At 37.3% G+C, this 12,478-nt stretch overlaps 1 protein-coding gene across 1 annotated transcript in view; it reads left to right on the top strand.

The window, feature by feature from the left end:
* Positions 1-11,684, top strand: part of GTDC1 (glycosyltransferase like domain containing 1) — a 150,785-nt gene extending 139,101 nt beyond the window's left edge. The window contains exons 9-10 of the mRNA XM_072418120.1: positions 616-707; positions 10,598-11,684. Of these exons, the coding sequence (XP_072274221.1) occupies positions 616-707; positions 10,598-10,681 (176 nt within the window). The 3' untranslated portion in view covers positions 10,682-11,684. The remainder of the gene's footprint in view (positions 1-615; positions 708-10,597) is intronic.
* Positions 11,685-12,478: the final 794 nt, after the last annotated feature.

The following is a 12,478-nucleotide window of genomic DNA, read 5'->3' as shown; positions in this document are numbered from 1 at the left end:
TATATATATATATATATATATTTATATTTAAATTTATATATATATATATATGTATATTTATATTTATGCAATTGCACTCTGGGTTTGGTTATACTAGGTTTTTGTTACACTTGGTATGTTTATACAAAAAAAAAATATTTCTGTGTTCTTTTTGCTTGCTTTTTTGTTATTTTTTTTATCATGTACTAAATTGTATTTCAATTCAAATAAAACATACACTCAAAAATAAAAAAGACCTCCGTATACAACAAATTTATGTGTGCAATATTAGGTGACAAGGTTGTTGTGGCAAAATTAATAATAATAATAAAAAAAAACACTTTTCTTAGTTTTGCTGCCATCCACTTTGACTAAATATCTCACCCCTTACATTGTGTTACATTAGAATAATGTATTTTAATCACCCCCAAGGAGATGTCTAAACAGAACAAGTACTCTCCTATTTAACATTAAACATCGTCGTGAGCGAAAGGTAAGCTTAGAAAATCAGGCTTAAATAATGTAAAACACGAGACGGCACAGAGCAATATGCATTTTTAATTAGTAAAGTGACTAATATCGAGTGTGTGCTTTGAGGTTTTTGTTTCATTAAAAATGTATCTGTTTTTCCTGCAGCGGAATATCTGTATTCGACACCTGAACAGCTCTCAAAAAAGCTGCAGAATTTCTGCAAAAGGCCTCATCTGGTACGGAAACATCGGTTTCAGGTACAGCCTACAAACACCTTTTAAAGATCTATAAAATAAACAACAAATTAAAAAAACACCATAGTGACAAATTGCAAAAGTGAAAAAAGAATAAAACAGAGAGGCTGCATAATTAGTATACTTACTTTGAAAGGCAGAATGTTATTTCAGGATATTAGTTGTTATGCTAACAAGGATTAATTAAACTACACGGCAGTAGTATTACCATAGGTCTGATGGTAGACTTGCACTTAAGGCGCCCCTGCTTCCTTTTTAATTTATTGCTTTCAGAAATGACTGTCCTGTACTTTTGGACCCACAAGGCTTATAAAAATGAACCTGGATTAATGCAGCTCATTAGCTTTAAGGGAAAGTTGAAAGGGATCCCTTACAATTAGACTAATGAAGATAAGCTCACATGACTATTAGGATATTATTTAGGCATAAAAAAGAGAGATAGAGAAAAGCAGGTGATTGCTATCAGGTGTGGAATAGATATTTTTTTTTTAAATAGAAATACTGGCGGGATTAAAATTTCTTTGGTCTTTTAAGGCCTTTCAAATTCGGAGGGTCCAAAAAAAAAAAAGAATTCAAGAAGTGTACTAGATATACTAGATAGCTTTTTTACTTTCGCTATATTATACAAAAATACATTTTATGTATTTTTTATTCCTATATTATTATTATTTTTTTTACGGCTATCAGATAAAATGACAATATTTATTTCACTACACTAATATCGAAACAAATTTTGATCTCTGACGTTCATAGCCTTTGTGTTAAGAAAAAATGTTTTAGATTAAACCAAACACATTGTGCTTATTACAGCTGTCATGACAAGGAAAGAGAAATTTAACCCCGTCGGTACTGTGGGAAGTGAGAATAGAGGTGGTGGAAAAGGAAGATTTTTTGTTTTACAGATATTCTGATGATGTTTACCCGATGCAGAATGACAAAGCGCATCTGTAGGAAACAGTTAAAGCATGGGGAAAAATAGAGATAGGAACAAAAAAATGCAATTTAACACCCAATTTCAAGCTCATTATCTTTCATTGTCTATTAACTTGGCAATGGTTCAGGAGGTAGCTTGTAATAGTTTAAAATGCTGACTGCACACTTCTGAAGCTGTGCGTTGGTTTGCAAGTCAGTAGAATTGAAGGCAGTTTTTAACCTGCGATGGAAAAAAAAGGCAAACCCACCCAGAAGGCAGGCAGGTTTATGATGTGTGGAACCCTCAGGCCTTATGGTCTTCCACTTTGCTGCAGCGTGTGTGTTCCAGCATTTTATACACCAAACAGATTCGTGTAAGATAGTGTGGGGTCTCTACTAAACAGTCGTCATATCTGGGTTTCCCTAGCTGCAGCCTAGAAAGGGTAGAAGCTTTTCAACAGAAAAATGAAACAGTTCTGAAATATAAATGTTAATTTTGCATGGGTAACAGTAGATTAAAGCTGAACATCCAGCAAATGTATATGAGATTTATATTAATGCAGCGCTCTAGTCATTATTTCAATATTAAAAGTATTTTGTTAATGCAAGTAGAGCCAATCCCTGAAATTAACTTGGTATCAGCAGCTCATACTTCCGCTTGATTATTTGCTGCACAAGGGAAGGGACAAAGTCTTGCGGGTTTAACTTTACTGTCATAGAGAATATGGTTAGAGGAATCTGTGAAAATTGGTGTGCTTTGTGTAATAAAGAAATCTTAGTAAGGAACTCCTGCAGTAAGGACCGATCACTGTATTTCTCTTCTTTTTGCAAGGTGACTGGTCTTGCACCTCCTACTGTAATTTTCTGCAGGCTGGCTGCAGTGGATGGTCCTCCTGGATCCCTCCTCTCTGCTCTCTGCACAGTTATGGTTCCACTACTTCTTTAATAGGCCTATATCTGGGTATGCAATTGCACTTGGACATTTGCACATAATGTGGATTAAATCTCTTGTGACAATCAGGAATATATTTAAAAAAAATAATGCCTAGATTTTAGTTTAAAAGACAAGCAGGGAAGACAAACAACAGAGAAAATTTGTCCACATAAGTTTTACACCTGTAATTAATTCAGAAACAAAAAACAAATTCAACTTGCACAATTTTCTTTTTTTGTACCAAAGGCAAATTGTGGAAGGCTGTCAGACTTTTTTTTGGTAAGGTGGAATTCTGCTTTAACTTTGAAGTCTGTTGACATTGCTGTAAGTCACAAATCATTGAAATCTGCATGCTTAATATATATTTAATCTGCAATATTCAGTTACTATGTATGGATACAAACCAGATGTGCCAGTTATTACTGTGCAGCGTGTTACATAACTTTGATGAAACACAAAACTCAGACTTCGTATGCAAATCACATTCTAAAACAGTTTACCAAGATTGGGTTCCGCATTTACATTCGTATGCCTCGCCCCCTATGCGCCAATCCAGGAATTTCATCTCATGGTATTTGTTACACGGAGTCACGATATCTACCCAGAATTCTTACAGCAAAATAAGTTTTGGTTTTTGAATATATCAGCCAATGGCTTATTTATATAAAGATAAATTGCACATGCTGGGGGATAATGCTGCATCTAGTACAGCCACAGAAAAACATTGCTTAACATTTTTTTTTTTTGAAAAGGAACAACATTTTTTGTTTAGCATTCATGGTTTTCACTACAACACAGGCATAGATGTATTCGTAGATTAAATTCTGTTTATAGCTACTTCAACTCTTCTGAACCAGGGAGTAAAAAAATGGCTCCCACAATGCAGTGGGAACGTTTTTTTCTGTTCTGCTCTGTGTAAGCTGTGCTGTCTGTCTTTTAATTAAAGAAATTACCGGACATACTTAGCACATAGTGGCTACTAAATAGCCAATCTCGTATCACAAGGGAAGAGGGTAAAACATTGAATGGTTAATTTAGGGAGTTCCTCTTAAAATATAGAAAAGTTTGACTTGCTTCAAACAAAGCCTGTACAGTAACTATCTTAGTTAGGTTGAAAGTGTTTAGGTTTACTTAAAATATTCTTGATTTTTTAATACTTTGAAAAGTAAAACTGTGTGTCTGTACCAGCTCTATTTAATATACCCTAACATGTCACAGTGACAGCACATCCAATGCTGGAAGTGGACAGAGAATTCTTTTGATGCTTTGTAATACTTATTTTCCTTGTTTGGTTCTGACTTTGCTTGCATATGATGAGTTGAGTAGAAAGGGCAACAAGAGTAAAACATTCTTGAGAAGATAAGCCCTGGTATGCTGGGCCAGCAGTCCATTGCCTTCTGGCCCAGCAAGACCACTGCTTGCCCTGCCAGTCTACCAACTTTCATTCACCATTTCTCAGTAGAGGAAAGCAAATATGCCAAAATAAGATTAGGAGAGGCAAGAGTTGTGAAAGACCAATCATTTATTTTTGCTACCCTGCATTTTGTCCTCACTTTGAAACTCATGAATTTTTTGACGAAAACATGGTTGCCGTTGTGGTTCAGTATTGATTTTTTACCTGAAAAGTACATTTATTCTTTTTAACAAAACGTTTTGAATGGAGTGAAGCAGGGTATGTTTCCTTTTTAAGTCTTTTTGTCATTTGTGACTACAGTCATGAGATTAACCTCATCCTAGTCCCTACGGCTGGAAAATAAGTTTTCTGGGTATTTCCTCCAGGGGTTTACAAAGTTTGTAAAGAATTACCATTATTCCCTAAAGTAGTAGGGAACACACTCTAGTAAACTAAGATATCTGGGGCTGGTTTGATCAGATACCAAATCTTACCATATCTACTTGTAACCTACTGGTACGGGGAGCGCAACCATTCACAATATAGTTAGCAGCCTACTGACAGATAGATAACCATGGGGCCCAGCTTGAACTTCATACCCGTACAATAAGTCATAGCTGTGCACTTGTCTGTTTTATTTAAAGAACAGAAATGCCAATGGGTCAGAGTCTCCTTACTTATTGTACTTCTTGTCAATGAATAGGATTAAGTTTTGGGAGAAGACACAGAGCTGGTACCTTAAGGTTACATTCAGCTTAAGGGAATCATTTTCAACAAGCTCTTCACTTCGAATGATGACATCAGTTTGAGCTGCTTCTGAAATCATGATGAATTTATCAATAGGTGCAATTGACCTGTTTTGATCTCCTGACCCACAAATGCTTTGATTTAAGTATTTTTTTTTTATTTCCATATACTATATTCCATATAGTGCAAGATCTCAAATTCAGCCTGACCCAGTCCCTTAATGTACATGTGTCATTGTGTGAAAAAAAAAGGAAACTGTAAATATGGAGTGTGCATACAAACCCTATGCAGATGCATGCATGCTTATAATAATTCTTGTAGGCAGACTTTTGAGAACTATATATATTATATATTTGTGTGTGTTTTTTTCATACATTTTACACACTTGCACATCTGGTATTCAGAGAAACACACATGAAAGCTTTTGCTTCTTCAAGGAGAAAAGTATTAAAATTACAAAGACACCTATGCTTCAGAATAGGTAACTGTTATAAAAATGTACATGTTCCCCAGTGTATTTCCAGAAATGTGCACCATGTGCCGAATTAGAGTAGAACATCAATTAGACAACAGAAGGTTGGTAACAGCTCTGTGAGACAATCTGTTGGGAGACGAGTCACAATCGGCCTCCTCCTGAGCACTCGGAAGTTTTCTGAGCAAAACCAATTTGTGTCGGGCTTAATAGAACCTATCAAATATTTTCTGGGGGCAAAAGATGCTCAGAGGTGAGAACTTTAAAGGGACAACTACTTATGCTTAAAATGGATATAACCTATACAGCTGCTTCACAAGGTATCTTGTAACTTATAAAAATTCAATATTATAATCTGAAACTACTTATTTCTAAAGCAATTAAAATGTCCTTTCTTTTGTAACCATGGCAACCCTAAGGACATGCTATACACACAAATGTATTTCTTTTGTGATGATTGGCCTACTGATTTTCCCACTGGAGTGCACAGAACTTAAAGCTAAAAAACATATAACCTGTACAATAGCAGCAGCTTTCTTTTTGCTGATGTACTTACAGGAAATCTGCAGACTAAAGGAATGGTGATTAGATGAATATAGCAAAGGTAAATCAACACACATGGCAGTGAAATCGCTGGCATGGCCAACAATTGTAGCTTCAGAACAAAAGGCAGTTTGGAATCCAGTATTCTGGAAACCATGTGTCAAGACACCAAATAGGTACATGTTTTCTTTGGGTCAGTGACTTGTTAAGTAATGGAAGGACGGTTATACACTTTTGGAACAGGTTCACCTCTGCCTCAGAATCCGGCAATCCCAAGCGGCTCCCCACGACTGGCAACACACACACGAATGTTTCACGTCTTTGGTGGTACTGGTTCACCCTAGGCTCAGTTCATTTAGCCTTGGAGGTTTTCCATCACTTTCACTATTCACAGCAAAGTGTTGGTGTCTTTGAAAGAGTCTCCCTGTGCACCACTGACACTCACCTTACCACTCCCGCCTGCTTCTCCTTCCTCCATCACAGCTGCACTAAAATCTCTACTGTCTGGTGTTTGGGATATCGATGGTATTCCTTCTGTCATGGAGAAGTGTCTGGACCTAGTGACTGACTGTTGCATCTAAGCACATGTCCACACAGTCCTCCATTCCTGAAAGCATGGGGAAGAAACAGGGATAGAATACTGGCAAGGTGCACACTGGGTGGGGTCGAAGGGAACCCCTGGACAAACATTGTCTCTTTTGCCTGAATGGGTAAAGGGTATGGGGTCTTTATTATTGATGTGACTGTGATTTTTAAACCTCACTGGACACTCCTTATCCAGTTGTGTTCAAATGTAATCTGAATTAAATCTGCTGTGTGTTGCATTTACTACAACTATTTACACACAAAGATCAAAAAATATACAGAAATACCAGGTAAGAACACACACACTTATATACTGGGGTGTTTGACCTCAAAGATAAATAGCCTCTCACTTTATGTAGTATAATAATATTATGTGTTTTTTTTTACAGAAGTTTATCTTTAATTTGGACTCTGAAAAATGCCATCTTTATCTCCCATTGCTGTAAGAGACAAAAGACGTCTCGGAGCAGCCGGTGCACTCCCTTCATAGTGGAGCAACATGGCAGGGGAAAAGACATGTTTATATATATAAAAAAAAACCTGGTAGTTACCATGATGAGGGGATCGGATAAATAGGGTGGCAGATGGATACACATTTGGTGAGAGGAAAGTACACATCCATTTATAATTTAAGGCACTCACAGTTGAAGAGGGACCTTTAGGTTGTAAACAGGGAGCTGGTGAGAAAAAAGACATTTGTGTGTTGGGTGTCTTAGGGTATTGACAAAGGCCGGTTTCATGGAGATTAAAATATACAGTATATTGAATAATACAAATGAAAAGAAATAGGTTTATTAAAATAAGTGTCCCTTTCCCTCCCGGGGTTTTTTTTTATCTCACTTCTTATAAATAATGTAATTCTCATATTTAATTTGTATACAGAGATCTCTGTTGTTTGTTGTGTGGCTGTGGATTTGTGTACAGAAATACAAAACTGTGTATAGATTCTTGGAATAAATTACAAAATATGCAATACAGTTTTTGTGTTTTGGTTTTCAAAAATGAAATGAAATTAGAAAAATAAAAAAAATGTGTAATTATGTATTCACTTGAAGAATATTTAAATATTGCTTTTATAAGTACCAGCAATTATCTTTATTTCAGCTTCCTATTATCCCCTCAACAGCAGCAATCACACTGGAAAAAATAGGTCAGCCCTAGGACCCATTCATGCTCTGCTGCATTGTCTAATGCTGTTCGTTTGTTATTGGGAGCCTGCTGACAGGAGGCAAAAGCAAAGTGATGACTTCTCAGTATGCCAGAACATCCTTACCATTGTGTGGTTCTCATTTTCATATTGGCTTCCTTGTTTCTTGAATTCAATGTGCCTGTTAGGAATATCGAAGTAGACCTAAATTCATAACTTGGAAATAGTGTGCTACCTGCTTCAGAACTCAACCCTTTGCAATTCAGAAAGCTTTATAGCACAGAATCGTGTGATGAGAGGCTGCTTTCATTAAAAGGACCATAAAAAAAAATGTTTCTGCTAGACGAATCTATTTATTATTCTTAGAAGTGGACTTATTTGGTAAATATTATCTCTGAACCCCTCCTTTATACTTATTCTGTACCCTTCAAATGCAAGGCCAGTGGTTGTTACCTTTGGAGGTAAAGGGGGGCCTCAGCTGCAACCCTTGATCAGTGACAGTGGACAGTTTAAGGTTTGATACCTTGTATCTCTCTAACACTAGCTGTATGGGTGACATTCTTCCCAGTAGCCAGTATAAGAGGCTTTCTTTCTATTGATCACCATGCTATTATACTCTGATCTGTAGATATAGTAATTATAAAGGTTCTCTGAAGACCTGAAAGTTATTTCAGGGGTTCCCCCAAGTTTGAGAAAATCTGTTTTCACATGAAATTTTGTTTTACCAAGCAGTAGTCTCTTGTAATATGGCTGTTCTCTTGTCATTTGTAATACTGTAGACCCTTGTAACACAGCAGCAGCCACCAGAGCTGTCTGATAGATTCAAGCTTAGTAGGTTGCTCATGGTAAATGGTAATGGTAGGTATGGGTCAGGTACAATAAGATGCCAATCCTGGAGTTAGTGATTTGGCAAGTTTGGTGAGTTTTTGCAAGGCTTCTTAGTACAGTCGGATATAAATGCATGATCAAGCCACCTCCCAAGGTACCACTATTCCCTTGCAGATCCATAAACATGGTGGTTCTTTTGCAAAATCATCAGTCCACTCTTCACTTAACAACCTGAATGAAAATTAGATCCACTCAACATATAAGTTGCATCGCTGTAGTAAAATCAATGCAAAGAAATATTTTTTTCTGACTTGGGTGTTCTGATAAAAAAAAATTCAGTAAGTGAGGACACAATTTGTTTCGTCATCATCTTGATCATATTAAATAAGAAATGAGATAGCTTTGCAACTGCCTCTAAATAAGGAATAATTTCATAACTAATTAGGCCATGTTTGCATTGTTCTGTGATTAGCCACTTATCATATTGTCTGGTATCTCTATACAAATAATCACTGCAGCCTAGAGGCAAAAACATCCCAACATTCCCTCTGTGCCACCAGCCGGGCCCAACTCCCATTGATGTACAGCTGACCGCACTGTCTCCAGATGATGGCTTCCAATCACTCAGAATAGCTGTATGCTGTCCTCCTAATGAAAAACACCCTAACTTGTAGTGATAGAAGAGCTAAATGAGGCTTGCCAGCTGCTTGTTGCTTTTAATAAAACAGATTAGGTACATTGCATATTATTTTCAGTTATTGTTACCTTGTTGCATATTCTTGTTTTTGTAATAAGGGAAATCCATTTTGTGTTATTTTGGCTTTGATGTCTTCAAGATGAAGTCCAGTTAAACAGCGTGAATACATGGTTTAAATTCATATATGAGAATTATCTTTTTTTCTGTCCGAGTCTGAAATTTACACAGCTTTAAAAGACCATTATAACAAACAAGATGACTTGACTTTTCTTTGGTTTTGTTAAGCACCGCAGTTGACTCCCCTCCCTAACCAACATACCCAGACATCTGAGATTGGATAGTATAGAAGCAGCAACAGACTGATGAGATCATCACTTTGTCACTATTCATACTTTATCAGCACATGATCAGGCAAGACACTTGATTGGCCGAATGGTTTGCCTCCCTTTCTTACTTACTTATATATTAGCATAAATACCCAGTAAAATCCAAACTTTTTTTATAGCTGCAATTAAAATGTATTTAATGTCATATATCATATCTGTATATCTATCTCTGTGACTTTACTGGGATTTCAAGCTGTTTAAAACTTAACCCCACCTCCCTCCACACTTCCCTCCCACCGCACCTCTAACTGACCACTGGCTAAAAGAAAAAATCTTTATTACCTATTTTTGCATACCTAAAGCCACAGTCATGTGACAATCCAGTCCCAATCTTCTATTTACCTCTGGCGGGGTTCTTCTCTGGGTGTCCACATAACTACCTGTGGACAGATCCTGTTGGCTGCCTGCAGAATGGTTAGGATGATTCATATTGGCTGTCTGCAGCAAGGTTATTTTTAAATGGTCCAAAGGACCAGCTGTGATGATGTCAGCAAAAGAGGACCAGCCACTGCAAGGCAGGTGCATCATAGCTGGATTAGTGATGACCAGGTAAGGAAAAAAAAGGGCCTGCAAGATGTGTATGTGTCATTTAAATAAAAATCTGCAAATAAAAACATCACTTCAGCTGGCATTTGTTTTAGTATATGCATGGGGGTACACACATCCATATGTACAGGAACCCAATCTCATGGGTTATGACCATTGAAATCTTCAGCCACATAATCACATTGCAAAGGCTTAGGTAAACTCTCAGGTGACATTGATGTGCTGCAGAAAAACATAAAATGGTTAAAAACAGATACATCTAGCATTTTTTAACATATACCTGTAATGCACATAGAGGTTGGAGTGCCATAATTAGATCCAGAATCAATGAATCATACTTAAAGAAGATATTAAATATTAGATCATGTCTGTATGTGCAGTGTATACATGTACACATATTTTTTCAGCTGCTGGTACCCCCTGATAAGAGTTTCCTCTCCACATAGCCTACTGCTCATTTTCTGCAATTTTAGACTTATGCATTCCTTATTCCACATTAATATAGTCCTGTGTATATGTTATTCATAACTCTGGCAAAACAATGATGTATTATTTATAGCCTTTGAATGTAAATACACACTAATGCAATATGTTCATGTTTAGAAATTGCTCATTTTTCAGGATGAAGCTCCCTCATCACCAAACAGTTAATATCTTTTTTCAGTTCGCCTTCTTCCTTTTTTTTTTTTTTTTTTTTCCTCAGGGTGAGACGGTGCCGTATTCCTGGGCAGCATTGAACGGTGAATTCAGGTCTCTCCTCTCAGCACAACCCAGCAAAGATTTGTGACAGATGGGGCTAAGTCACAAACTCACAGCCTCAGGCGGAATTTGTCGAACTTTTTCAGAGCGTTCCCGTATTTACCTGATCAGAGAAAAAAAAATCTGCGTAGGAAGCAAAGACTGGCTGCTTGTCATAGCTGACACAGGGCCATCTGCCACAAACCTGTGGCAGATCGATCCCATCATCTCTGCCACCACCCTGGCTCAAATAAGATAGACGTTCCCGGGGATGTTGGGATAGCTGCACATGTCCTCAGTCTCATATGCAGGAGAGTAAAGGAAAAAAAAGGTCCTGTTTTATTACCGCACTCATGTATCCCATATGTGGTGCCACATCGAATTTCCGGATAAATCTCTTTTTATCCTTTGTACTGGATGACACAGTGCCTGCGCTCCTCTCTTTTTTCTTCGCCGCCACGATGGCAGCCAAGCTACAGCTTCAAACATTCACACTTGGCTGAGTTTCTACCTATGTTGCCAGGTTATCATCGGAACCGTATTGTGTCCTCAAAGGGCCACAGGGCCTGAGAGGAGGATCAGAGTGCGACCGGGCTAATTGGGCAGCCATCCATGAATTGTTTTGCAGGCGACGAGGCCGCTGTAGAACAGGTTTTTTTTTTCTTATTCGCAAATTAATGACTCTCTGGCACAGAGGTTTTTAAGTGAAGGTATTAATAAGAGGCCTGGCAGGTATTCCCATGATTCACAGAGTTACATTTGCATTTAATTAATCTTAAAGAAAGCCTGCAAGATAAACAGCTGTAATTCATAGTAACTTGGGAAATGTCTTGTGTAGTGCCATCTATTCGATAAACCAGAAGCTCTGCACTTGTATCACATGGAACAGATAACGCAGAGACAGATGACTTTACATCATAAATCTTTACTTTTTTTTTTTACTAATGCTTCCCCAGATAAGCAGAATCTTCAGATAATTTATCAACGCTGGCTTGTTTTCATGATTTTTGATTTTTTTTTTTAAGCACCATCAATAAAGAGATAAATGTAAATGTTTAATAAATTGGTGTTTGTTACTTTTGCTATGAAAAAGGAATGGACAAAGGCTTCAAAACAAACATGCCACAAGGATGTGGATGAACCCGGCACAAATGGAATTTGTGGATAGCGCAGGATTCCTTTAGAGTGCGATACGCATCTAGTCATCAGCAAACTATTCAAGCATCACTCATAATAATCTGAACCCACATAATTGTTCTTTTTTTATAATGATCTTTAAATGATTTACAAAAAAGTTTTGATAAAATATAGGGCTGCCACTGTCACCTCATCTGATTGCCTGGTTGGTATGCTGACCCCCTAAAACTAAAGAATGTTGTCACACCAGAGAAATATTAATGATCATTTCAGGTGAAAAGCTAGCATATGTACAGTTGTCCCCAATGTCCTTTTTTAGTGATATGCACTGCCAGTGAGTTAGCATGAAAGCCAGACAACCAACATTTTTCAGGAGGACCCAGCGATGACAGATTCCATTTAAATGTTTCCTTTAATCACAGACCTTTGTAAGAATACAAACCAGCTCCAAGTTCCCCCCTCAATATCCCACAATGCACCTGCCTAACTGCCCATCTGCTAGGAACTGTCTGCTGTCCAAATCTCCCACAAAGCTCCATCACTGCGATAACTGGAGATCCAGCTGTGAATAAGCTTTAAAAATTCACAATCAGCCAATTGGGGCACGTTACATTTCCAAACTTTCTTGTTTTTGCTTTAAAGAAATTTTAGGTTCCAATAATGTCCAAGTATCACTTTAAGAAATAGTGTTGGCAAGCAAATATAATAT

This window comes from Pyxicephalus adspersus, chromosome 7, assembly GCF_032062135.1.
Source record: "Pyxicephalus adspersus chromosome 7, UCB_Pads_2.0, whole genome shotgun sequence".
In the NCBI taxonomy this organism is placed as follows: Eukaryota; Metazoa; Chordata; class Amphibia; order Anura; family Pyxicephalidae; genus Pyxicephalus; species Pyxicephalus adspersus.
The sequence above is the reverse complement of the archived record's forward strand: the minus strand, read 5'-3'. Positions and strand labels throughout refer to the sequence as shown.